Source organism: Carassius auratus, chromosome 5 (assembly GCF_003368295.1).
Source record: "Carassius auratus strain Wakin chromosome 5, ASM336829v1, whole genome shotgun sequence".
Classification (NCBI taxonomy): domain Eukaryota; kingdom Metazoa; phylum Chordata; class Actinopteri; order Cypriniformes; family Cyprinidae; genus Carassius; species Carassius auratus.
Window position 1 is genome coordinate 13,850,427 of NC_039247.1, and position 27,752 is coordinate 13,878,178.

Sequence of the window (27,752 nt, forward strand, 5' to 3'; positions counted from 1 at the left end):
ATAGGCCTACCGACTATTTTACATATAATTTCATGTAATTATGATTATTTTTTAATTTATTTGCTTGTTTTGAATTATGGTGCTACCTATGCTGTTTACCATTTTGTATTAAAATGCTTAAAATTAAATGAAGGTGGGGTGGTAAAAAGATGTTATTATCTTTTCTAACAGTGTTACAAAGGGCAGTGGTTTGTAATCACACTCTTCATACTTAATTTCTAGTTTATAGAATATATATAATGTGTACGTTTTTAACTAATGAAAATTGTAGTAGACAAAACTAACACTTGCAAAAATAAAATTCCCCTATTGTTATCTGGTATTATATTATTATTCTAACTCACCCAAACTGCATATTAAAATGTAGCCTTAAACAAAACAAGCAATTAAAAACTATTAAGACTATTGAAGTGGCTAGGCCATTTATGTGCCTTGTTTTTTAATGCTAGCTCAAATGAACAGACTCTTGAAATTCCCATAACAAACACAGCGCGATGGAATTCCCATAGAAATTAATGTAACTGACAAACAATTAAGAGTGCAACGCAGGCGCGCTCCGAGCCCTACGCATGCGCAGTCCCGCGCGGTGTCAAGTTACTAGAGTGGGTTTGGGAATTCCCCAGGAAAACACCTACGCAGCCACACGGCCTTTTCTGGACAAACAGGGCAACAGCAAGCCGCTCACAAGGGGAGCAATTTGTAGTTTTATAATGCTCCGGACATGGAGGGAATCTGAGGCTTGTGCGACAGCGCTTGCCGCTGTTTTGGGGGAATTTGTCCAGAAAGAGGGCATCTTTTTCCCATAAAAACACCAACAAGCGTTAGACGTAATCCACCTGGATAGAAGCGAAAACGGCGCAGCAGATAGTTATTTGTTAGGAAAGGCAATTTTTCTTGTTACAGCGGACATCATTTATACGGCACATCCATATATAAATGGAGGGGACGCACGATATTCACGGTGACTCCCGGAGACAGAATGCACGGCCTGGACCGAGCTACGCTGTGGAGAAAAGGGGCGCCCTGGATTCTGTCCCGGAGGACTGGTGTGACAGCGGGCTAGACTCCTTAAGCGGGGTCGGACTCGGTTTTGAGGGTCCCTACGGAACTTACACCGAGGCCGACCAGATGTGGACACCTGGACGGTCTGTGTCTGACATACCTGACATCCATCCGTCGGACGAGTCCGACAACAGGAGTAACACGGACTGTGTGTCGATTGGCGGCGGAGAGAGGCTCGACTCTGCCATCGGGGACTCCATTAATGAGGATGCTGTGGTGGGGTGCATCTCCGACGGGATCGGCACCATGATCCTGAGCGAGCCTGCAGGTACAGACAGACTGGCGAATTCAAACACTGAGGAGGGTCGACAGCGAAGGGAAGAGCTCTTCAACACGCTCAACTTTCTGTCAGAGGACGGGGACACGTAAGTCTATGTAGTTTTGTATTACCTGTACGTTTGAAAAGTTTGGAAAGCTATTGGATTTAGACTGTAAACATGTCCTTTTGTCTCTCAGTGTACTTCATTTGGCACTGATTCATGAGCAGTGGGGTGTCGTTCAGTGCCTGCTTGAAGAAATTGTGGTTGACAGCACCTGGACTCCTTACCTGGACATTCAGAATGATCTGGGCCAGGTAAATGCACACCACAGTGTTGCCAGATATTTGTAGAAAAACAAACAACATGCTCTGACAAGCCAGCACCTGTGGATAGCTTTACTTTCATTGATTTACTGTTCCATACAACATTACATATTAAATAAGGCAATACATTTCATGGTGCTTTTGAAGTCACCTTATCAAACGTATCAACTCTTATTTTTTTATGGAATATTGCATTGTTTATTATAAATAAATTATTGGTGCCTGTAATTGAAACCCATGTGCACTAATAATATTTAAAATAACTGTATGCACATTTTTACTTTGAAATATTCATTTAAAAATAGCAATATCAGTTATGCTGGTCCACTGACTTTTAATAAGTTGAAATCAGGGCTGCTGCTGGCCAAATGGGTGCCCTAAGCAGGATTGTATTGTTGCACCCCCCTTTCTCAAATATCACAAAAAAAAGATAGTATCTATAGAAAAAGATACAATAGGGGTCAAAATAGAACTTTCATAAAAAAATTCAAAAAATAAATAAATTAATTGTTTACAAATTACAATTGTAGCTCTGAACATGGCCATTTTTTTCTGGGAGTTGGTGCCCTATGCCAGCTGCGTATACTGCATATAGGGAGCGCCGGTACTGGGTGAAATAATTCTGTTTCTTTTCAACGCTCCCTCCAAAAGTCTGTTCTGGGAGTTTGGAAGTTTGGTGGGTATGAAATTCCGAATTCCAAAATTACTGTATTGCAGCAACAAATGCATATGTACAGCAAATGTACAGCTACCCACTGTAATTATGACAATTTAACTATAGGGGGCTCCAAACTCGCAAAATTATGCACAGCCATATACTGTTTCTTTAATGAAAAACATTGATTTTAACTTTAACCTCTCCAGCAACCTGTCACTCACATGACTTCACAGCAATTAACAAATCACAAAGATCAAATCAATTCTCAAAGGACAAATTCAAGTCCCATCCAACATTTTTTCTTTGTCAGATTTTATTTTTTTTCTCATTCATATACACCTATAGGGAGACAGAACCCAAAACCTAGCATGTCCAATTGCACAGTTTTACTCTGGAAATAATGCAAACCACAGCTGATCATATTTATGTGTCATTATAATAAAAAAGCCCAGAGTCACATTTATAATAAGTGTATATGGCAACACTGACACACCATCAGTGCATCTCTAATTTTTTTCACCCTCCCTCCTTATTTGCTTAGACCGCTCTACATTTAGCAGTCATCGTAGACCGGAGTGAGTGTGTTCGGGCACTGTTGTGGAGTGGAGCCAGTGCGCAGATCCAAGAGAGGGGTGGAAACACACCTTTACACCTGGCTGTCAGAGAGCTTCGCAAAGAGTGTGTGAGAGAGCTGACCAGCTGCTCACGGACCCCACCAGTGCACCTGAACATCACCAACTACGCAGGTACCAAGTCAAGCAAATGTATTTCACTGATGAATATCATTGTTTTTATAAATCTATGTTCTGCGTCCTGTCCCATTCTCTGTCCGTCTGTGTCTTTAAGGTGTGAGTGCACTGCACCTGGCTGTACATAAGGGCAACTGTGACATCATCAATATGCTGCTGGAGGCTGGAGCAGATGTAAATCAATGGGTGAGAAAGTACCATTTGATTTAAATCAGGGTTATTGTAGTTACCTAAAACTGAAACTAAAATGAGCACCATTAAAACTTTTTCATTTAAATTTTTTTTTTATCATTGATTTTGTAGGATTTGGGGTCAGGTCGGTCTCCATTGCACTGGGCAGTGGAAGGTCAGAGGTCAGAGGTAGTGACGTTATTATTGAGCGCTGGCGCATTGGTGAATCAGCACTCATATGCAGGCCACACCCCATTCTACTGTGCCCTTTACCGACCCAACAAAGAGGTGCAGGCCCTTCTTAGTGCCCATGGGGCCACATACACACAGGACGATGAGGAAGAGGAAGAGTACAGAGAGAGTGAGGAGGTCAGAGCCAAACCCAAACACACTGACACCTGAATGCTTAACTGTCTGCTTTTGTACTTATTATTTCTCTGTCCGTCACAGGAGGAGTTTGATGATGTCATCATAAATGGACAGCGAGTGCTGTAGCTGTAAAACATGGACACTACTCTGCCGTTAAACCCCTTGAACTCCAGCTGAAAGAATGTGGAGTCTTGAGTGTATTTGGTGTGTCTGTGTGTGTGTCTTTTGTTTTAAGGTACAGTATGCTGGTTTTGGTTCAGGCTGATGGAAGTGCATAGCTAGATTATGTTAGTAATGGAAGATCTATGATGAAGTTATTTAAGCCTGATATCAAGCAAAGCCTTTTAAAGCTGTAACAATGGAGGCAGCTTTTCATTTAGTAAAACCTCTCATTGGCCCATCTGGTGTATGTTAGAATAAAGGGATAGTTCACCTAAAGAAGAATATGCTGTCCCACCCTTGTGGTGATTCAAGCCTGTATGACGTTTTCTTCTGGGGAATAAAGAAATGTCTTTAAAAATGATTGAAAAGTGTTTCATGTGCACACATTAAAAATCAGAGGAGTCCAGTGTTGTTTAGGCAACATATACTATATCACACCTTTAGGGAAAATGTCTTTAACAGAAGAAACAAAGTCATTTAGGTTTGGTGAGTAAATGATTTTAATTTTGGGTGAATTATCCCATAAAGAACCAAATGCCATAGAAGTTACCGTACACTTGTTATTTTAAGATTTTATGTCTGCAGCACATGGGAGCAGCACGGTAGTAATACTCCCACTAGTGGGTAGATTCATTATGTCCACAACACGTGTTGATCTAAAATGTGATTAATAGTGGCTTTCTTAATGCTTTAAAATGAAATTGTTAGCCAGATATAACTGAAGAAACCTTGAAGAGAAATTTGAATGTTTTTTAATAAACTTGTTGACTTACTATTACTGCTACACCAACTACTATATATATTTTCTCCTAAAATGGGTTTTGGGGTGAATATGATCGATCGGTGGATATACAGTCAGTCAGAGAGAGATGAAAAGTTTTTATAGTGCTGACTTAAAAAAATTACTTAAAAAAAATCTACATTACAACTCAAAACTTTGAACTGAATGCAAAGAAATATAATTAGCGCTAAATTCTTGATCTAGGGATGTTCATATTAAAGACTCATCAAACCGCTTACAGTTACATCATATCGTTTAAATTGTGAAGCATCTAACAAACATTCCAAATTAAATTAAATACGGCAACAAAACACTTTTTTATCTTATTAAATTATATTTTAAATTAATTAAAACCAAAAACTTTATGTACATTAATAATAAAGAAAGCGGATCTAAATGTAACTGGTTCTGTCTGTCTTGTGTTGTTTTCAATTGTTATAAAAGTGGAATTTGATCATCATGTGGGGGACATTCAATGTTTCTGTTTGTAGGGGTGAACGTGATGTTTTTTCGGTGGTGATGATGATTGGTTCGTTCTGTTGGTAATATAGAGACTCATTTGGAAATCAGGGCTACTTGTACTTGTCCTCTGTGAGCTGACTGTATACTGGTGAGCAGTTTTAAATGATAAGGTTAATGGTTATTCATCCATTGAGAATATGTCATTGGTTTGACATTGTGCTTTAGGAAACGATGCCACAGTAACAGCTCAATAACACAATCAAGAAAGAGGAAGGAGCGACATTTAGGGATTAATGAAACAAGTGTAGCCATGTCAACCCTTTCGAGTCGATTAACGCATATATGCGTTTTGAGTCATTTTCACCTGATAACCCCGAAAAGAACTTAAATTACACTCTCAGTTTTAATCGTACAGATAAGAGCAATACATCAATCGAATCTGTAAAGGGTCTAGTTTTTTTTGGATACAGACATAATAACAAAAAACCTTTGTGCACTTATAAAATAAAGATAACAAACAAGGTGCGCTGTCTACAGTCTTTGTCTCCGCTGATCGTCATGTACAAACATTTCATTAAAATGAACTGTAACTCCGTGAATACTCAACGAAGAGACATGAGACAGATATCTATAGAAAGCCTGGAATGTCTACTTTTAAACTAAACAAGTGCTGCCGAAAACAAATATTCTGAGATAAAGTAATCCATATGAAAACAACGCGATGTCTATTTTTCATATCTCCGCTCATTATATTTAATGTGACCACGCCCCCGCGCTGAACGCGCTATTCAGATTCAAACTGAAGCGCGCGGCTTGAATACACCCACACAGAAGAAAAAGCAGCCAGACTATTCTTCAAGTTTTTATTTTATTTTACTGTTTGCTTCGCGATGAGAGGACTAAGACATAATTCACCCCAAAAAGATGTGATGTGGTTGAGGATTTGAGAAATGGATTTCCTCAGAAAAAAGAATGAAGCACTTTTTCAGCAGAGATCATAAACAGAGTAAGTCTCTCTTTATTTATTTGTACTAGTTTTCACATAACGTGTAAACATTTTACTAGTTAGACTTTTTCCAAATACTTTTTCCAAACTATAATTCCTGACTAAATGTATAATCAAGTGAAACATTATGAAGTTTCAATAACAATATACAATACTATACCATTCAAAAGCTTGATGTAAATAATATAAATGTAACAAATAGAGATAACTCTAACAAATGTAAAAACAATGCAGTTCTTTCGATTTATTCCCCCTAAAAAAACCTGAAAAATATTATCAGCTCTTTTCAACATTAATAATAATAATAATAATAATAATAATGATGATAATAAATGGGGTTTATTTGGTAGAAAATAAGATTGTTAAAAGGATTTCTGAAGGATTGTGTGACTAGAGAAAGGATGCCAAAAAATTTGAAAGTCAGCTTTGATTGTTCCTAATAAACTTTTTAACTGCTCCCCCAAGTGGATATTAAATTATGTTGTGGGATAATTAAATATATTCTTAATAAACTACAAACATAAAATTATATACTTTTATTTTGTTCTCTTTCTTGTAAGTCCTCCCTTCACAGTGGCACAGTTGAATGAGAGGCTCATTATGCGGCTCATTATGCAGGCCTTTGTCTTCTCAGGTGTAAATCACAATGATATTCATGATAGTTGACGCCTACTCGCATATGACTTTTACCAACAAAAAGTGTTTTAGAAAATTTAAATCAATATATTGTTTTCTGTGAGTGAGTAAACAAGATGATTTTCACATCATTCAGAAAGAAAAATTCTAGGCTACAAGCTCCAGTTCTCAACTTTTCCGGCAACCAATTTTATGTATGTGTTTTATTCCCTTATTCAAGTGATTTAACATTTTTAGTTTTTCACTAACCATGCATAACATTTTTTTTCTCAAAAATACAATCATGTACATGCATGGGTTTCACATATTATTATAGCCCAGTTTGTGCTGATTACAGTGATATTAGACTTTACCCATTTAGATATTTATAAGAAACTGAAAAAAGCACAAATGTCAGGGCATGACAAAACTTCTCAAGGCCCCAAAAATACCCTTAGACTCCAGAGGGTTAAAAGATGAATTTGCATTAGAATGTTTCTAATCCAAGTATAAAGAAAGAGAGCGAGAGATTGTACCTTTCATCTGTATATATTTCTGTTTACTTGGTGATGGGTGAAATGACTGAAAATCTCCTAGAAACCCTTCCAATGCACAATAAACAATAATGACAAGAAGGTTTGTTTTATTTGCAAATGCTCATAATCACTCAAATACACAATTTTTCTCATTATATAGCTGCATCGTCTGTCTCATCTAAACTCAAAGATTGCAGAATGTGTATTAATATTGATTGGCTGCAGGTTTTGAAGTGACACTTAATGCCAGGTTTGTTATTTTTAAACAAACTTTACTGCAATTTTAATTTTTAGAATCTTACAAAAATTAGAAAAAGTCCAAGTCCCATTTAACACCCATTTCCATTCTATTTAAATGATTATTATAATTACCAGCGCTATATTTCATGTCTGAAAAGAAATTAAATCAAGGCTGTGGGAATTGTAAGCACGGTGTGTCCATTATTTTAATTTCTAACAAATTTACTGAAAAGGCAGTATCAGTATCTTTTCCTGTAAGAATGACAGTATGTATTTTGAATTACAGCAATAAGAATTTGGTGGTAAAATGAGCCTAATTCTCCTGAGAATATTAATAGTTACAATGCAAAGAGTCCTAACAGTGGACATTTCCTTTATGCAAATTAATCTTAAAGAACTTGGGGACAAAGTTTAGCTCAGAACCTATTGGCGGTATGTTCGGTTGTTCTTCTCTAGCATACACAGAGTTACTGAAGATCCAACGCCAAACCCAGCATACAGTGGTTCTGAGAACTTGGCCTGAAATCTGTGGATGAGCTCCATTGTCTCAGACACAGAGTAAAAGGACACAGATCCTCTAGCGTAATCCAGATACACACCAATCCGTGAGGCACGAGCTGCTCCCGGCAGATCTTTATCCATCTTATTGTGCCAGGCGGAGTATCCCGAGTCTGAGCATAGGAGGCTCCAGGATTTATCATTGTATCCCAGAAGGCTGTTTGAGTTCTTGCCTTTGCGGCTAATGCTCTTGTAGGCAACTCCAATGGAAAATTCACCATTCCACTCTACTTCCCAGTAGTGCCGTATTCCACTGAGTGGCTCCTCACACAGGATCTGGCAAAAGCCATCAAACCTCTCCGGGTGATCTGGGTAGAACTGGGTTGTTCTTTTCCGGATCACCCGGCGATTCCCGTCTGAAAGGACCAGCTCTTTATAGGCAGTGTTGAGATCAAATGTAAGCTTGCAAGAATCTGTGAAATGAAATTGTTGAGAAAAGAGACTCATTCGGCATTTAGAAGGAATTAAAAGGGGATATGTTATCATCTGGAAAGTGAAGTATTAATTAATGATGTGGAATCATCTGTTCACTCACATCTGAGGAAATCCAGTCTTGTTTTAGGCTCTGGCAAATCCGTTTTTATGTTAGCTGAAAGTAAAGTACAAGTGGTACATAAATGACCAGAGTTGTTCTGTAACATACTATATTCTACACAAAGTGACATTTAAATAAAACCTCAGGAAGTCCCCTCACCATTCAAACGTCCTCCAGATCTTGGAATCAGGATATAGATTGAGGCATCACGCACTAAGATGAAAGAGTTTTGAATATCATGCAAATGTAAAAATGAATGGTAGATAGAATATTATCTTTATATGAAGCTTTATATGCACTACTGATTGAAAGATTGGGGTCAGCAAAATGTTTTTATTTATTTATTTTTTTTGTTGTTGATAAATTTAGAAAGAAATGTCGTTTTATTTAGCAAGGATGAATTAAGTTGATCATTAATTTTTTAAAAGCATACCAATTATTCAACTTCTTAAAAAAAAAAAAAAACATTAAAATAGACAAAAACTCCATAAAATGGTGCAAGTTGTGAGTTGTGAAAACTACATGATCTAGGACTTTTATACAGTGCATGCCACTGTTAAGACTAAGTTTATCCCTCACATACTGGTTTTCATTTGTGTGAAATTGAACATAGCATAGAAGCATAGTTGTTTTCAACACTGATAACTCTAAGACATGTTTCTTGAGCAGCATATCAGCATATTAGTGTGATTTCTGAAGCATCATGTGACACTGAAGACTGGATTAATGATGAAAATTCAGTTTTGTCATCACAGGAGTAAATTACATTTTAAAATATATATATGAATCAAGATTTTAAAATGGTAATGGATTTTCTCAATATCACAGTTCTATTTTCTTTTTGCGAAAAAACGTCATAAGTACGTCTATCAAAAACATTTTTAAAATCTTACCGACCAAAATCTTCTAAACAATAGTGGATATGAATCTCTCTGCATCTGCATTTCCATCCATAATTTATTATGGAACTATAGTGGTGCAGTACTGATTAAATTGTATTGCTGTCTGTCCGATGCAGATCATCGCCAGATTATTTTGAGTATTTTAGACACTAAAATAATAAGACATTATAATAAGTCAAAACAGAGGTAAAATCTCATGTCTTGCAGTGGTTGAATGTTATAGTCTTGGATGATTACCTCGTTTGGAGATGTTTCCCAGCTCTTTTTTGCAGATGTCATCCAGGTGTTCCTTCATGTCAGAGACGGTCTTGGCGATCTCACTAAAGGAAAACTCTGGGTTTATCAGCACTTTGGGCACCATGGGCTCCGGTGCAACAGATAGTGTGGGGAAATTCTGCACAAGTAATGAAGGCACTTAACAAAATCGGTGCTGATAAGTAGCTTCCTTGAATAATTCTGGACATCCATATTAAATAATTAATCAGGTAAGTCCACTTTCTGAATTACAGAAATCCAGAATGAAAAAAAGAAAACAAATGAAATGTGAGTGGCTATTTCTTTACCTGTAGGAAGTGAATGTTGTCCTCTGTGTCCAGTATTTGGCGTAGCTCAGCGTCTCTCTTCTGAAGCTCCATGATCTCTTGGTCAAGTCTCTCTACATAACCCTGTGCCTGTCAGTAGACCAAAGTTATCACAGTCTGAGAGCAGGGAACAGCTCTATGGGTCTGTTTATCTATCTCAACAATTGCATAAAGCTTCATCAAAACATGGCTCGGTTTTATTTACAGTATGTACAAGCTGTAGAATTACACAGTTTCATAGACTAACAAACAATACTAAACATATAAAAAAAATTATTCTCACCACAGTTCCCCAGCAAGGGGAATCACCTCTCTCTGAGAATGAGGTGTTGGTGTTACTATGCAATGCTCCATTAGAGCTACAGCAAGGAATCTAACCCTGCAAATCAAAAAGTGTATGTACCTGATTCATGGAGGCCTGTAGGTTGGCCTGTATGAGTTGGCTTATCTCAGCATGCCAGCGCTCTACCGCCTGTAGCATTTCGCTGAAGATTTTATCACTGTCAGTCTGAGCCCGCTGTGCATTTCCCTGCAGAGAAGGTGCAACAATCAGCAACAGCATACATCCACACTGCCAGGGGGCAGCACAGAGCACTTCATCAATGTCAGGTGCCTTTAACAGAATGCCAGAACTGGACATATTTAAGTTGCACTAAGTGTTTTTAAACAACACATTACCTAACTAAGACTCTATACTGCTTCTATCATTGACAAATTTCAAATGTTGTCAATGAACATTTAATAGTATCTTAGCTGTTTGGTTACTTGTATTTGTATGAGTAGGATAAAGCATAGAGATGATGGTAAGTAGTTTATATAATAACACATCTCCCAGATATACATATAAATTAAGATTCCACATACTAACATGTTTCAAACTGATAACAATTCTATTGTTTATTATTATTTTTATTATCATCATCTATTTGTTGTTTTGCCCCAAAGCTTCATTAGGACTCTCCTGACCTTGAGAACATCTACATTGTGTCTGAGTTCTTGAAGTTCTTTCATCCGATCCTGGATAATGTGCTGAACCTCTGTCTGAGTTCCCACCAAGACCTTCTATAATCACACACATATAGTACACACATGAACATATAATACGTACATGCAAAAAAGAATTTAATACTTTATGTACTTACTCAGAAAATAATAATTGCAATATTAATTCTTTTACTGTCTTTTTGATTTAATAAATGTGAATTTGGTGAGAAGAAGAAACTTCTTTCAATAAAAAAACTTAACTTCTGAATGGTATTATAAATGTATTCTAATTGATTTTATATAGAATAGCGGCTAGTTTCACTTGACTCTTGAATAAAAGGTACAAATCCAAGCAGATACCGTTTCAAATCTCTTGAACATTTCTACTCTTATTTCCAGGAAACAATTCATTAAAATCCTTCTGAAACACATAATGTAAACATTATTTTGTGCCAGTATGAGCCAGTTTTGGTAGATACTTTACTTAACCCCTGTGACAGTTTCCCCCGGTTTATTCACAACAATTATAATCTTATGTTTCACCTGTTTCTCTGTGCGTTCATCATCTGCGCTGACTATGTTGTGACTGCGATGTTCTCTCACTGTACACAGAACACAGATGCACATCTGGTCTGAGCGGCAGAAAAGCTCTAAGCCTTTTTCATGCTGTGGGCAGATCTTCCGATCCAGGTGTCCCGTCTCATCCACCAGTTTGTGCCGTTTAAATGTGGCTGATTCATAATGAGGTTTGATGTGTGTCTCGCAGTAATAAGCCAGGCACATCAGGCACGACTTCACTGCTTTGTTCCGCCGACCGGTACAGAAATCACACAGAGCATCACGCTTGAAGTACGGAAATGGGGTGAGCTCGTGCCGGGGGGGCCGAGGCTCCGGGTTGCCTACATGGGGTACATTACGCCTCAGTATGGGTCGAGGAGTGAAGGTCGCCTGGCACTGCGGACAGCTGTAAACACCGAGGTGGTCAGAATGGTCCCAGTAGATCTTAATGCACTCCAGGCAGAAGGTGTCTCCACACGGGACGGTGACAGGGTCTCGCTGGGTGTCTGCACAGAGAAGGCAGGTGTCGTCGAGGTAGTCCAATTCTGCCATTCTAAAACAAATGTGTGAGAAAGTAAGGTGACTTAAAAGAGCAACTGAAGCAGGAACACACCCTTATTTATAGATTAGAAAGAAGGGTGGAGGAAGGGACCTTGTGGTGCTGAACTGAGATGAGCATGTCTACAAACACAGTGGTTTCCATAAGTGAGGGATTATGAGGCATGTGTAACGGGCTTTTCTATTCCAGAAAAATCATTCAGAACACAATTTCAGCATTTAAGCAAATGTTAAAGCAGAGACAGTTCACCCAAAAAATACAATTTCTCCAAGGTTCCAACAATTCGACTAAATTCATAAATAGCCAAAGCACTTTCTCTCTTTCTGCATATATGTACTACAGTGAAATTCGAAGCTGTTTGGTCTGTAAATATGGAAACTGGTTCAAATAAATTTGTCTAGTTAGTTCTTTCATTCTGTCACGAGTAAACTACAGTAACACCAGAGCTCAGTGTGTACTGTAAACACTCAGCATAGAATTATGCAGGTAAATCATAAACACAATTAAATGCTGGATCTGAAGAATGTCAAGGTCAAACTGATCGGTGTCATGAGGGGAAACTCAGTACAGCATGCTTTAGATCGTTATGTTCATTTCCGCCATTACCTGACCATAATTTTCCTTGGACCTTATGGATCTGTCTTCTACATAGTACAAGGGATGGACTGGGAGAGTAAAACAGCCCTGGAGTTTCTCCCAAATAGACCCACCAAAACTAAAAACAGTCACTACTATCTCACAACATTATAGCAATTCTGTTGCTTTTATGGCAAATAATATCACAAAATCCGTGGTGACCCTGCTGACAGAAACAATAGTAACTGTAACAGAAATTCGAATGATTTTAACCATTAAAACCATTAAATAATGGCATCATGTAGTGTGTTTTTTGGGACAAATTAAATTAGGATTTCACGGTTTTAACAAAAGCCACTAACTGAATGAGATCAATTAATAGAGACCAATGGGCACCATTACAGTTTCCAGTGAATTAATTTACTCTCTTTTCTAACTCAGTAGGCCTATCTCTTAAATGTAACGCTGTTGTCTCTTTATGAATGAATGGAATATTCATGTCAGACAATGCGGAGTTCTAAATAGCATTTGAGCATTTGCACTAGGGGTGTCCTGGGATTTTAACATACTGTAGTGCTCATAGGCTACATGCTCTATAGCAAGGATGGACATTTAAAAAAGCCTTATTAAAAATAAATAAAATCATAACCTTTTGAAGTTTAATCTACATAGGCTACTAATCTATATTGCAATAATTGTCTTTCTGTCCCTAAATTTAAGACCTCTTATAATTAAGATTTTGTATCATTTTTTTTTTTTTTTTTTTTTTTTTGTTTTGTTTACATGGCCTTAAATTTAAACGATTTAACTGAAGACTTTTAAAGGAAACCCTAAAAACATAGTTCATTGCAAACAGTTCTGTCACGCATTTGGCAAAAAGCTTTTGTTGACAGAGCATTTTACCTTTGAAATTTGAGGCAAGTGAAACTCTGGTGTCTTTGCAGTTTGTTCGCAGAGATGTGATGGGGATTTAAATAACAGATTTCCAAACACTCCAAACATATAAGTATCCCCTTGAACTTGGTAAAAAGATAATCTGTTTACCATCTTGACTGGAAAATATTGTTTTCATGGTCAGTTTTTCATTTATTATTTGCGAATGTTAGTGAATGTTTACATTAGAGTGCAAGACCTACACTGAAATGACTACAGGGGGAGCAGCTGGAAACTAGCGACCTCTCCTGGTTGGAGATAGTATTAAACTGAAAGCAAACTTTACGGGACTTATATTTCAAATATTTGAAATCAGCTGTCACTTTATCTGACACTTTTTTGATGATGATGAATCAGCAGACCGATGCCGTTTGATGGATTTCTCCAGAACGTCCAGATGGCCAGTCCGCCCCTGCAAAGTACATGTGGGTACATGTGCCCACTGTTTTTGTGTCATTTCAGTTATTTTTTTTAATTTTTTTTATTTTTTTATTTTTTTTTTACATTATTTTAGTTTAGTTTAATGTAAAACGCTTTTACATTAGAATCCATCTTAGTTGTAGTATCCACCTTATTTTCAACATGGAATCTATTTCCTGTGAATGTATGATTCGTTAGCTGCTAAAGGTAAATAAACAGCAGTATAACAAAGAGTGGTAAGAGGTGAAACCATCCACTACAAAAGAGTGTATTTATGATTATGGCAATAAATTAAAATAATATAACAAGTACCAGTTTGCTACATCAAGTAGCATAAAGTCCTTTTTTTTTACAGATAAAACAACTGGTAGCGGATGACACTGTAAACCTTGGACATTAAAGTTAAAAATGATACAGTACGTTATAAGCTGGATATAATAATAATATTCCTGCTTGCTTCCCTGTGTATTCACAATGGTGTCCTTGCAGGCCCGGGGAGGGAACAGTAAAGGATGCTGAGCCACCATCTGGATGAGCTACCAGACCTGCAATTCAGAGAAAAGACACTCATTCTTTGTGCACATTAATACACAACATTAATACACACTTCATACCAGCAGAATATTGTAATATGCCATAGCCTTGTTGCTGACCATCTGCATACTTGTATGTAATATTCCATTCATCTTCTTGAATATGAAGCAGCTACATGCCTAATGTTTTTGTGTTCACATTGACCATAAAATTGGAAAAATGTTTCCAGTAAATTGTTGAATCCATGTCACAAAGAAATCAGGCTGTTCTGGAGGCAACAGGGGTCTGGTCACAGTTTAAGGAATGTGACCTAATAAAGTTAAAATTGCATGTGTATACATAATTTGTTAGTAAATTGATACATTTAGCTTCAATACTGCATGAAAAGTAACATTTCTTTAGTCTTGTCTTAATCAAACTCCCAAACTTTCCACCACTGTTCTCAAAAAAAAAAAAAAAAAAAAAAAATAATAATAATAATAATAATGCACGCATTTTTAGATTTAGTACTTTTTCCATTTGTCATTCTCTGTGAGGCTAATTTGTTTGTGGGCAGACATTTATAAAGCTTTTTGCAGCTTGTAATCTATATCTATATAAGTAATAACTTATGAATGAATTTGTTTAATGATTGTGACCTTCAGGATTCATCTATCTTCATGTTGTCTTTGTAGCCACTTGAATGAAGCTCTCAATGTTTCTAGCATACTGTAGAGGGAGCTCTTGTAGTTCACATAAAGAAAAGCTAGGCAAAGCTATGCTTGCTTATTATTCAGTCTTTTTCCAGCACTGGTTTTAATTTATTAATTTAATTGCACTGCTGAATAAATATATTTATTAATTAAATATATTAATTAATAATTCATGTACACTAAGGTTAGGAGTCTGACTGAGGAAATACTAGGAATTTAATTGACTTTTGTACCAGCAGGACTTAGTTAGGACATATACAGATTTATATGTTCAAGTGAAGTTATGGTAGATATTATATTGGCCTAATCTAGTTAGTGCAATCATTGTTAATGCCATTACTGTACATCACATTTCCAGCTGGAATATGATTAAATTCCAATTATTCTTGTCCATGTAAACACTTAAAAACAAGGTTCCAAAAGGGTTTGAACCAATGCAATGAAAGAACCACTTGAGTTCCACAAGGAACCTTTTTGTGAACAAGTTCTTAAAATAACCATGTTTTATTGCACAATGAATATTTGAATAATCTGAATAATACTTTATACACTATAAAGTGTATAACTTTAAACATTTTGTGTAATGGAAAGGTTCTATGAATGTTAAAGGTCTTTCTTAGATCCTCATCCATTAATGGCAATAACCTTAGGATACATGGATTATTTATTTATTAACCTTTATATTTAAGAGTGTAAACATTCATTTTCAGCAATGGTGATCTGCTGTGAATGTGTCTTTATCTATATGTGGTAATGTTGTGTGTAAGTGAGGAGTTGCTCAGAGACATTAGCCAGAGATGCCCAGAAGCCATTAGAGCAAATAACATTTAGAGCATCACAGAACAACAACGTGTGCGCATGTGTGTGCTTCACTATAACACTGAACGCTGCTCCATATAGACGGATGGGAAAAGGGTGTGGCAGCAGAGAGAGACAAAAACAAAGACTGAAGGAGGAGAAGAGGAGGAGGAGGAGGAGGGAGAGAGGTTTGAAAGTGAGGGACCACTGTATCCAGTCAGCAAAGCAGAAAAGAGAACAAATAAAAGGACCAAATAGGAAGAGAAAGTCAAAAAGCACAAGACAAGAGGGTATGTAGCAAAAAGAGAGAGAATAGCGAGTGATGTCATCATTTGTGCTGGGCTGTGCTCTCTCTCCTCCCCTCTGTCTGGCGTCACTGTACAGACATACACTTACCAGTGGCAGAGAGGAAGACAGAGAAACACACACCCACATTCAGCATCCTTTCAGTAGCAGCTTAGCATCAGTATCCAGGACTGTCCACCTTACTGTCAGGTAGGCCGGATATCACTCTTAATAACACAGAAGTATCTGTTTAACCTACAAGGCCAAACAGGGCTTTCAGCATGAGATATGGTTAGCATGCTTTTATAGTACCGTTATCAGATCATATAGTGGTCTGCACATGTATGTCTCCCGTATTTAGCACATCTGATTCACATCATCAGCTTGTTAGGAGAGAGCTCTGTTAGGAGACATGTAAAATGAGCAGAGCGAGGGGGACCGCAGGACCAGGGTTAAGATATGATAGACTGAACATGTAGATTCATTATTTGAATATGTAAATAAGTGAATATGGAATGAAGGAATGTAAGCCATATTACTTGGTTACCAGAGCCTTTTCATTTCTAATAATTCAAGAGTTTGGCAATTTTTTGAACAATTTTCATTTAATCTGTTTATATTTTATATGGATTATGGATAAAAGACCCAACATTAGAGAGAGAGAGAGAGAGAGAGAGAGAGAGAAAGAGAAAGAGAGTGCAGCTAAGGCTAATTTAGTAAAGTGGACTCCATTAAATTAAGGCTTTTAGTGTGAGTAATGTACATTTTGTGTGCACGGAAGATGAAAGTGTGGGACAGTAACTCTGGGTGTTTACCAGCACAAGAATAGCAGACATATGCACATGACAATATTAACAAAGTAGTACAGCATTGTTGAATAAAAGAGAATATATATACATATATATATATATATATATATATATATATATATATATATATATATATATATATATATACATATATAAAACAATACACAAAGTACACATACTTTCATTAAAACGTTATACACAAGTTCATTATATGGCATTTTCCGTGTAACAAAAATCAGTATTTGTTATGGCTGCACAAGAACAGGTGCACATAGATGTCACCATTTCAAAGATTTACAGCTGGAACTATTAAAAAAAATAATAATAATAATAATAATAATAATAATAAAATAAAATAAAACATATTAGATGTAATATAAGATAAAAAAGATATGTTGGCTTGGCAACTAACTGATGTAAAAGAAGTTCAAGTACTAAAACAAAAACTTAAATAAAAAAAACTAAACAGAAATATAAAAAAAATGACAAAAGCTAAATAAAATAAAATAAAAAATTAACTAAACTAAAATAAAAAAGACAACTAAAAATCTAAAAATAAATGTTTATTAAAAATATTAATAAACACTATAATAGTATACAAATACTAAAATATCTGGATCAATAAGAAGCCAGGATTGGAAAGATCAGTTTTCTAATATTGCAATGAAACGTTATAAAACTGAATAACCAAACCTTAAAATAACTGTCTTCCCTTTTCTGTCTTTCATTAATGTTCTTTCTTTCTCTAATGCAAGGTCTGACAGGATGGCTGAATGTTCAGGTGAGGTATCACTGGCAGATGTTGAGACAGCATTTCGTAAATTTGCAGTGCATGGAGACACCAAAGCGACGGGAAAAGAGATGAACGGGAAAAACTTTGTTAAGCTGTGCAAAGACTGTAAGGTCATCGATGGCAAAAGTGTCACCAGCACAGATGTGGACATCATCTTCAGCAAAGTCAAGTATGATTATTCTGACTTTGAACAGTTTTTATTTCAATGCTGTGCAGCACAATAGAAACACATTACTCGGCCTAAGATTGTGCTCTTTTTTTATGTCTTCTAATGTGCTCAGGGTTAAATCGGCACGTGCCATCACATTTGAGCAGTTCACTCAAGCCATGGCGGAGTTGGCTACAAAACGTTTTAAAGGGAAGAGCCAGGAAGAGGCAGTACAGCTTCTCTACGGACTTATTGCCGGCAAAGAACCCGCTAACGTTGGTGTCACTGTGAGTACTAGACAACGAAAAGAGTCTGTCTTCATAGATTAAGCAATAAACAAGTACATTAACCATGGATAATCTCTTTCTCTCACAGAAAGTGGCAAAAGTCTCCACCGTAGACAGGTTAACAGACACCAACAAGTACACTGGTTCTCATAAGGAGCGCTTTGATGTGTCAGGAAAGGGAAAAGGCCGTGCAGGGAGGGAAGACATCCCTGATACCAGTGGATATGTTTCGGCATACAAAGGCCAAGGCTCCTACGAAAGCAAAGTAAAAGAGGATGAATGAGAAGAAGGGATAAAAGGAAAACAATGCATTATGCCTGACATAATAAGTGTCCGTCTGAAGTCTTCCTGGTTTTTTTAGCAGCTGCGCTGTGGCTTGCCTGCAAAAACAAGATGGCTAAATGTGTGTTTATTCTTTTTTACACTTGCGAGCACTTCACAGTTAATGGTCTATAAATCGTAAAACGCCCTTTGGTGATGCTTGTGTTTGTTGTTTTTACACTGGTTCAAACCACCGTGTAGCAACCTGCCTGTCTGTCCATACCTGCTAGCTAACTGAAAAACACTGACTTGAATCCCAGGGGAAACACATGCTGATAAGATACATACCTTGAATGCAAGCCATTTTAGACAAAAGCAGCTGCCAAATACATAAATTAGCGAGACATTCAAAACAATAATCCTTTAAAAATAAGTGACAGCTTAGAGTTGACAGATGTGGGGGTCATAAACTGGTTTGTCATCATCGTGTTACTGATTCTTCATGTGGTAACAAGCTGATTTGTGTGTCGTTGACCCATTTGCCTTTCATAACTGTAATATATTACTTATATTTAAGACTAAATAAAACCAAACAGTAACCCACAAATTTGAACTGTCATCATTTACTCACGCTCATGTAATTTCAAACCTGTATGATTTTCTTTCTTCTGTGGAACATAAAAGAATTTTGAGAAACTGTCCAAGTGTTTGTTTTTTTTTAGTTTTTTTTTTGGTACCCAACATTCTTCAAAATATCTTTTTGATTCTGTGATGCACAGAAGTTAGTTCTACTGGTTTGAAATGACATGAAGGTGAGTAAATGAAAGGATTTTCTTTTTTTGTTTCAACTATCCCTTTAAGTGCTGCTTTCTCTCTGCTGGGGTTATTATTTTGCTGGCTAAATAATGAGCTTTATTGTGTGCTATTTGAGCTTCATGGCTTTGTCGCACTGAGATCTCTATCAAATTGTAAACACTGAGCTGAGTCGACTCAAATAATGTCAAATAAAGAAGTGTCATGTGAGAATACATGACTGAAATTACAGCACACTTTATTGTGATTGTTTGCATAATCTCTGAATGTGTTGTATAGCATTGTAGATAGAGGTGTGGTGTGTCTCTTTCAATCACTGTTCTGGGACTTCAGTCAATAAGAAACAGAGATCTTTTCCTGGGAAACCACATGTCTGATTGCTTTAAATTCTTGCGGTCAGTTTCATCACATTTCATGGCTTTGTTGCGTGTCATTGTATGGCTGTACAGTGTAGAGCTCTGTGGGGTTTTGTATTTCAGTGCATCTGAGGGAAGTCATAAACACAAACCGGAGACTCCCTCCTTGAATACAGGAGGAGGAGTGCTGCCAGGATATAAAGCTGAACGTAACAGACTCCGGTTTTCACTGAGACTCAAAGGCAGAAACAGCTGTGAAACATGAAAGGTGAGAAAATAATCACTACTTCAGTAAAGAAATATTTATTATGGCAGTAAAAATCTAACAGACAAACTTGGCAGATCATTGCACTTGTTAAAAGAAGTTACTTGCTTTGTAATTAATAAAGTTTTGAATATTTATTTTGGTAATATTTTTAATGATATATATCATTAGTAATATATATAAAATGTTATTTACTTCTATGTGTTTATATAAGTTTTATTTTTTTTACAATAAATTTATTACAAACTATTCTAAAACAAGTCTATTTGAAACTCACAGATGCTTCAGAAAGAGCAGATTATAAAAAAATTAATTAATGAAAACTTCAAGATATTTTTCCAAAAATTATTTCTACAGACTTTAAACGATAATAAAATGTAATAAATTGTTTTTTTTTTGTAAGATCTAAAATATTTAGCATATACTACTTTAAAATGTATATATATATATAAAAAAAAACTAAAATATTTTGTTTATATTATGTTAGATATTAGCAGGCCCTTATGGAATCTGAAGACTTTTTTCAGATTTTATAGGAATTTGTGGAATCTTACAGAATCAATTGAAACCGAGAAAAATATGTTTAGTAGAGCTGCTATTATGGAAATAATTGATGAAAGAATGATTAAATTAGCTTACATTAAACAAGGGGGGAAACTGTAGGCAGATTCCGTGTGGGCCTAGTTTTAAGGTCACAAAGTTTTGTACATTTGTCTTGTTGTTCTGAGCCATGGAGCGTAAACCAATCTGATTCTGTGCCGTACAGACTTTATAATGTTATCATCAAAGCTCTGATAGAATGTGATAACTCTCTGGAAAAGGTGTCGTGCTGTTCTGTGTGTTGCCGCTGGTGCTGGGCCAGCAAAAGGCCTTCAGCTGGGATGGACCAGGACAAACCCTTGCTCCAGATCCCATCAACCGTAAGTCTCTGCAAGTCTCCCTCAAAATCGGAATAATATGGAAAGTTACAGCATTATGAAATACACCAAAATGAAAAGCTAGACATCATATGTAATTAACATATTTGTTGATTTCTCACTAGCATGCCTGACTGACCAGAACTCATGTGGTTGTTGTGTGATGCAGAAGAAAACATGGGAGTTAGAGCAATATTTAAACTCTAGTATGAATACATTGGAGGATTTGCTGGCCAGAGCACAAAACACACTGAGAAACATCAGAGGTAAACACACACACACACACACACAGATATGTGTATAAGCTCAGTGGACTTTATAGATCTATATTTAATATCCCTTTTTAAATTTAGAAAGGGGATATTTTAAGTACTGTAACTCTAACTTACAAGCACTTACAAACTAAACAGGCAAAATAAAACAGAAATCCTTAAAAATATAAAGAAAAAACATTATGTTGGCTAGGAATGACTGCATCTTATCTGTTAACTCTATATCTGTTATCTAATCTGGCCTTATTTATTTTGTGTCATATTTTTTACATGTTTGTTCCACACATGTTACTCCTTAGACAATCGAGTGGCGTTTTCTGTGGGTCTAACTGACAGGAGACGTTGCATTGGTCCGTTGAGGACTGCGACTAATCTGGTCTACCAAAGCATCTTTATCAACATTGGAGAGGCCTATAACTCATCCACCGGTGTGTTCACGGTTCCAAAGTCAGGCGTGTATAACCTGGCATTTACTGTTTTCAGCGACGCAGGCTCACCAGGCGCATCGCTGGCTGTTTGTGCCAGTATCAGGAGGAATGGTGTGGCTCTAGCTGCACTTAGGGAGATTTACGCACAAGACCAGGAGGATCAGGCCACTGGCGTCCTGCTTGCGCAGCTCAGCGCAGGGGACTATATTACCATCAGTCTCCAGGCCGGCTGCTGGATCTGTGATGATCAGAATCACTATAACACATTTAGTGGTTTTCTGTTGTATGCTACAGAGTGAAGCACACACACACACACACACACAAACAGAGATGATATTATGTTGATACAATGATATTAGTGAGGAGATAGATGCAGTGGTTTTCATACAAAGATCATTCATTCTAAACCAAAATATCACACAAACCTCTTATTAGATATGAAGCAAATTTTGATTTGGTAAATGTAGCAGCGTTTGTGGCAAACTTTGTTTTAAAATATTTGACACTGAACCATATAAAAAAACACATACTGATTGTAAGAGAATAGAATGTTGCAAAAGGTACAGATTTTGAACAAATATTAATAAAATGAAAAACAGAATTGTGTGTCCATTTAACTTCTCTTTCTCTTGTAGTATTTCATCTCCATAACAAATTATTATAAACTAAATTTAAAATGTCTATTATATGTTATGTTATATTATTGTATATACTGTATTGTAATCAGATACAATTATATTTTATGTGTTTATAATTTTAGTATCATGGTTCAGAGTGAGAAACCCATCTAGCAAAAGTAAAGATCAAAACCCACACACTCAAAATATCCTAGATATTTCATTTAACAATGAAATTAATAATGGACAAAAAAAAAAAAAGCTAGGGACAGCTAGGGACACATGACAATATCGTCAATATTATTGATATTATTGATTATTGCACACACTATTGAATGAGAGTCTGAAGTGAGCTGAGCTGGAGGATGACATCACTCTTTTCTATTCATACGTCTATTCATACACCATTGACTGATAATATCAGCCAGTTTAATACCAGCCTTTACACAAACAAAAACCCATCTGCAACCAGAGCCAGCTGACCTACTGATACTCTTGTCCCTTTTTATCTGTTATCATCTGATTATAACACACAGAGACTGGGGAGTTCAGTTCAGGGAGACACCTGAGAGTGCTTTGGGATTTTACATCTGAGCATCTATAGGATGTGAACACGCGGCACACCCATACACACAGATTGAAGGCCATCAGGGTGGGACTGCCCTCTGTGCCTGACATCAACAAAAGCACCACCAATTATACCACATATGCATATCCTCTCTCTCACATACACACAAATGCATAAAAATGCACACGATCAATCTGTGTGTGACTCATTCAGGTATCTTCTGGGTTCCTTGTGCGGGCATCTTCTCCTTTAGCCTCACGGTGTACTCAAACAAAGATCTGAAGGACAGCGTTTGTACCAGCGGGTGACACTAGTGAGACAGCGATGTTCTGAAGTCGCGTGGGAGGACAACAGCGAGGATGCAGAAGAGTCTGCTCATTTTTGGACACACCTAAAATATATTAAATTTTCTATTAATTTGTCCTGTTCAGTCTTAGTGCTGGAGCGCAGGTTTTGGGACAAAAACGCACCTCAGAACTGCATACACATTCAAACACCCACACAAACACACGCACAGACACACACACAAACACACCAGCAGTGATGTTATCATTATCTGTACAATAATATAGAGAAAATCATTGTTATGGCCTCTGTTTAAGACATACAGACCTCTCTTCACTCTTAGAAATACATACAGGTGCATCTCAATAAATTATAATGTCGAGGAAAAGTTCATTTATTTCAGTAATTCAACTAAAATTGTGAAACTCATGTATTAAATAAATTCAATGCACACAGACTGAAGTAGTTTAAAGATTCGTTCAAAATGAATGAATCGTTCAAGAACGACCCGTCACTATATTCGAACCGTTCATGCCAGACTGGGGAGAGAGGTGCTGTAATAATGTAAAATATGTGAAATATTATTTGTTTTACAAACAAACCAGTATGAAAGCCTGTACACCCCCAAAACAAAATCAAAGACTTTGTAAAAAAAATATAATAGAGCTAACTGCTGTAGCCTATATCCAGCTTAAGCATGTTCTATCTCCCTTTATTTTTAATTTATATATATATACTGTTTGAATGACAGCTTGGTAAATCTGTTGATGATCAAATATTCAATATTGCTACAAATCATACTTGGTACATTATCAGCGCAGCATGAGATGTTCAGACTAATATATCACGTCATTTATGTCTCTTTGATTTGATACAGAAGGGAGGATAGCCTCCCTTGCGAGGTTTCTTTCCTCAACACTCCTCAGCGCTGAAAAGTGAACACGATGCTGACTGGCAAAAAAAATTTTATCAACGGAGCAGGGGCGGAATGACATAAGGGCTAGGCGGGGCTGAAGTCCCAGGGCCCGGGGATTGAGGGGGCCCAACGTGATTGGCTGTCCTGTGGAGGAGAGGAAAAGTAGACCTAGCGAATTGGCCATCAGGAGCACCCGAGTTTTTCTGGTGTTAGGAGATTTTCGGTTTCTGAGATTCTCGAATGAATTTTTCATGAGTTTCCCGAACAGTTATTAGTTATTATCATTTGAGTGCATCAACTGAAATAAACTTGTATCTGTGTACTGATAATTTTCATCTACCCTAGTGTGATTGTTCTTAAACTGTTTGGCTTCTTTACCAAATGAACAGGAATCTAAACCACACACAAGCATGAAATTGTTCCTTGAATAGGCCTAAATACATAACATTTTAGATTAAACAAAACAGTTTGGACAGGTGTAAAAAGTAGCCTACATTTTGGTACACTGTAAATGAGAAAACAAATAATTTATAGCATATTATTATGCTATAAATTATTTGTTTTCTCATATATAGGTTTGTAGCAAGAGTTCAACAGTGGATCACACTCAAAATCCAGGAAAACTTTACTTTATTAATCACATCCTCTATGCCTGGATTTTGAGTGTAAATCACCATTGAATTCATATTTTTAACAACAAAATGTCACTGTCTCACATAAAATCAAACATCCACACCAATGTTATACTAACATCTAGTTAGCAAAAGCTATAAAGACCATGCTCCAATCTTTATTCCACTTTAATTTTAATAAAAAAGTGCCTCCAATTAAAGCCACATAAATTCATTTGTATACATTTGTAAAAGTGATCATCATTGTGTTTCATCCAGGTACAGTGCAACACATTGTCAAAGATGAAATGACAGAACAACATCAGGTTGCAAAATGTTTATAAGGTCAGTGATATGGTGGTGGATGTTATTTCATTAATCGCCAGAGGATGAGTTTTAAACCTTAAAAAGTAACAGAAGAGCATAGCAATAAATAACTGAATGGTAGTTGGTGCACATATTGTAAATCAGTGTAATAATCTTCCAGGTGTTCTGGACATTTGGTTTCACTGTGCATGTGGAACCTTATAAAACCTTGTGATAACCATCATTTGTAAATAACAATGGAGAAGCAAATCTACTGAAAACAATGTAGGCCTACAGCTAGCTGAGGATTGCTTTACTTTATCTCAACATTACACAAAGAGTCATTCAGTCAGTGACGGCTGCACAAACATTTCTGTGTACAAAAATGTACGCTGCAATGAATAAAAACACTAAACAATTTTATGAAATGAATCAAATGTAGTCTAGGCTTAAAGGGACAATAAGTAACTTTTTAGGTATTTTATTATCTAAAATCAATATTTTTATTCATAAATATGCCCTCAATGGTGTACAAATACCTATGCCAATGTTTAAACTAATCCTTGTAAATGAAGAATTTATTATCTTTATATACATGGGACGGGTAGGTCGACGGAGGCTTCCATGTAGTTCCGCCATCTTGCAAAACTATAATAGCAGAGAGGGACAAAAAGTACTAAGCCAACGCGTTTCCACAGCGCGTTTTCGGTCAGAGCCAGAAACGCAGGTGCAGAGCAGTGAGAGGCGCTTGAAACTGCACCGGCAAGTTTAAAAGTCTGGATTGCATTCTTATTATGGACCATACATATGCCGCGCCACAGGAGAAGAAAACATCGTCGCCAAAACAGTCAAAAATAGAACGTAAAAGGAAACGTGACCTTAGATTACAGAAAACAAGAGTTAATGTCGAGGAAGCTTTTTCTAGGTGGAAAGAGCTAATGCTTGATAAAGATTTCAAAAGAGACGCTGAAGTGGCCAGTTTTCTTCTCGACAGGTAAGTCAGTGTTACAGTCTATATTATAATATTTTTTTTATATCTAACAATGCATATAATTGAGAAAATATAACGAATAAATTAGACATAACTACTAATTACAATATTTCATGTTTTCCACAGTCAGTAATTCATACTGTAACATTCGTTTGTTAGTTGTCATGTTGCAGTTTGTTTGAAATAACACACCTGTTCACCTGAAGGAAAACTCGACGAAGTGCTATTAGAAGACATCCCGTCAAAGCTTTTTGGAACATATCGCCTACCGTAGATGCAACGCGCATTTGAAAAAGCGAGGCGCTGGCGAGCAAAATTAGTTTGAATGCAAAATACAATTTCACCACTAGATGGGAGTAATTCCTGCTTAGTGTCCCTTTAAGTGAGCGTGAAGTCCGGGATACTCATGAATATTAATATATGCTCCGCCAATTGAAAGCAAAAATCTCAGAAACCGAAAATCTCGTAAAACCGGTGTCCGGTGTGCCGATTGCCGAAATCCCACCACGACCCGGTCCCACATATTAGTGTCTGCGCTATTTCAGTCCAAAAGATGTGAGCGATTAACATCTCTTTGTACTCGTTTACACTAGAGTAGCCGGTATCTTTAATCGCCTCGGCTCTACTGTAGAGCATGGGAAACAAACACTAAAAGCCAAGTGATGGAACAGCACTGATTAAACCAGATTAGAAAGCAGCTGTATAACACCGGACCGGTGTCTCCCGCCCTCCCGGTCTCCTGCAGCTCAGCTCGACACTTTCACCCCTCTGTTGAAGTGATAATCATCAGCGCTTGCCCATTTGAATTCGACGCAACACCTACTTTATGCATGTAAACAGAAAAGTCTCTGTGGTGAAGCTACAATAAACAATTTAATCCACAGCACCACACCTAAGCTTGCAGCTACTGACACTGTAGAAATATGGCATTTTTAGCCTACTTATTGCCTATTAAATATTGGGTCAATATTAATATAATAACAATATTATTAATGTTAAATACATTTTAAGTATTCAAATATAATCTGTCTTCGTCCATTATTTATTAATAAATAATTTATTTAATCAAATTGCCCTAAGGCCAGCAAGACATTTATGGGGGACTGTGTGGGCCAGATGGGCTGAATTTTAACAACAGTCCAGACCTGATGATTCTCCTCTTCTAGGGTCAGAAAGAAGTCCTTCTAATAATAAAACTATTTAACGTAAACTCCTTAAGGCAGCTTTATATGTTTAACAGTTATTGCTGCTTCTGGAAACCTGTTTGCTTTGACTCCATATAATGTATTTATTCCTTTAATGTGTTGTAGCCTGGAATATTTAGTGTGCATACTCATTGTATCTCTCTGTGTTGGATATATATATATATATATATTCCAGTGGTAGAAAATGTTGTGACACCAAGATAGGCTACTATGGTTGGTGGCCCTTGGGTTTGCTATAGGCCCAGGGCCCTTTTTGTTATCATTCTGGGCCTGCAATGGTGTTGCACGAGAGCTCTTCTCTTCCCCCATCCTCCTCCTCATCTCTATCACCTAGCGGTTGTAATTACATCAGCAGATTCAGCACATTGGTGATAGAAAAGCAGCACTATCCAATTTGAGTAACGTGGTATGACGGCTGTGAAATTATAAACAAAAAATACAGATTCTGAGACATGAACTGAAATGAATTGTGAATTTTATTAACATTAAATCATCCTCCTCCCATCTTCCTCTCAAATTTTTTGGAAGCTGTGCCTCCCCTGCCTCCCCCGATGAGCCGCCACCGCTCTCAAGGAGTTTTATCAGCAGTTTTCAA

General features: G+C 36.8%; 4 protein-coding genes across 4 annotated transcripts; 3 read left to right on the forward strand and 1 right to left on the reverse strand.

The window, feature by feature from the left end:
- The first annotated feature begins 585 nt into the window (after window positions 1–585).
- nfkbib (nuclear factor of kappa light polypeptide gene enhancer in B-cells inhibitor, beta) lies at window positions 586–4,541 on the forward strand. The gene is made up of 6 exons (XM_026249341.1): window positions 586–1,427; window positions 1,519–1,636; window positions 2,845–3,049; window positions 3,150–3,238; window positions 3,356–3,592; window positions 3,674–4,541. Exons 1-6 carry the CDS (start codon window positions 937–939, stop codon window positions 3,716–3,718), a joined length of 1,185 nt encoding a protein of 394 aa, XP_026105126.1. The 5' UTR covers window positions 586–936; the 3' UTR covers window positions 3,719–4,541.
- A 2,552-nt stretch (window positions 4,542–7,093) lies between these two features.
- ftr84 (finTRIM family, member 84) lies at window positions 7,094–14,021 on the reverse strand. The gene is made up of 9 exons (XM_026249330.1): window positions 13,551–14,021; window positions 11,498–12,065; window positions 10,937–11,032; window positions 10,374–10,499; window positions 9,953–10,060; window positions 9,627–9,783; window positions 8,647–8,700; window positions 8,488–8,541; window positions 7,094–8,365 (listed from the first exon to the last, which is right to left on the reverse strand). The coding sequence occupies exons 2-9, from the start codon at window positions 12,062–12,064 to the stop codon at window positions 7,818–7,820; spliced, it is 1,710 nt and encodes a 569-aa protein (XP_026105115.1). The 5' UTR covers window position 12,065; window positions 13,551–14,021; the 3' UTR covers window positions 7,094–7,817.
- A 2,140-nt stretch (window positions 14,022–16,161) lies between these two features.
- LOC113076656 (tubulin polymerization-promoting protein family member 3-like) lies at window positions 16,162–19,649 on the forward strand. Its single transcript, XM_026249351.1, has 4 exons — window positions 16,162–16,519; window positions 17,874–18,080; window positions 18,193–18,346; window positions 18,435–19,649. The coding sequence occupies exons 1-4, from the start codon at window positions 16,347–16,349 to the stop codon at window positions 18,627–18,629; spliced, it is 729 nt and encodes a 242-aa protein (XP_026105136.1). The 5' UTR covers window positions 16,162–16,346; the 3' UTR covers window positions 18,630–19,649.
- Window positions 19,650–19,725: 76 nt separating this feature from the next.
- On the forward strand, window positions 19,726–22,256 carry LOC113076668 (complement C1q-like protein 4). Its single transcript, XM_026249358.1, has 4 exons — window positions 19,726–20,044; window positions 20,863–20,961; window positions 21,084–21,224; window positions 21,530–22,256. The coding sequence occupies exons 1-4, from the start codon at window positions 20,038–20,040 to the stop codon at window positions 21,955–21,957; spliced, it is 675 nt and encodes a 224-aa protein (XP_026105143.1). The 5' UTR covers window positions 19,726–20,037; the 3' UTR covers window positions 21,958–22,256.
- The last annotated feature ends 5,496 nt before the right edge of the window (window positions 22,257–27,752 follow it).

Coding starts and splice junctions, on each gene's coding strand:
- nfkbib (XM_026249341.1), top strand. CDS start 937: ATGGAGGGGACGCACGATATTCACGGTGACTCCCGGAGACAGAATGCA. Junction 1,637..2,844: donor TTCAGAATGATCTGGGCCAG/GTAAATGCACAC, acceptor TTATTTGCTTAG/ACCGCTCTACATTTAGCAGT. Junction 3,239..3,355: donor GAGCAGATGTAAATCAATGG/GTGAGAAAGTAC, acceptor TTGATTTTGTAG/GATTTGGGGTCAGGTCGGTC.
- ftr84 (XM_026249330.1), bottom strand. CDS start 12,064: ATGGCAGAATTGGACTACCTCGACGACACCTGCCTTCTCTGTGCAGAC. Junction 10,500..10,936: donor ACAATGTAGATGTTCTCAAG/GTCAGGAGAGTC, acceptor CCTTCTCTGCAG/GGAAATGCACAGCGGGCTCA. Junction 8,366..8,487: donor AAGACTGGATTTCCTCAGAT/GTGAGTGAACAG, acceptor TTCATTTCACAG/ATTCTTGCAAGCTTACATTT.
- LOC113076656 (XM_026249351.1), top strand. CDS start 16,347: ATGTCATCATTTGTGCTGGGCTGTGCTCTCTCTCCTCCCCTCTGTCTG. Junction 18,081..18,192: donor ATCATCTTCAGCAAAGTCAA/GTATGATTATTC, acceptor TAATGTGCTCAG/GGTTAAATCGGCACGTGCCA. Junction 18,347..18,434: donor CCGCTAACGTTGGTGTCACT/GTGAGTACTAGA, acceptor TTTCTCTCACAG/AAAGTGGCAAAAGTCTCCAC.
- LOC113076668 (XM_026249358.1), top strand. Junction 20,962..21,083: donor TGCTCCAGATCCCATCAACC/GTAAGTCTCTGC, acceptor ATTTCTCACTAG/CATGCCTGACTGACCAGAAC. Junction 21,225..21,529: donor CACACTGAGAAACATCAGAG/GTAAACACACAC, acceptor GTTACTCCTTAG/ACAATCGAGTGGCGTTTTCT.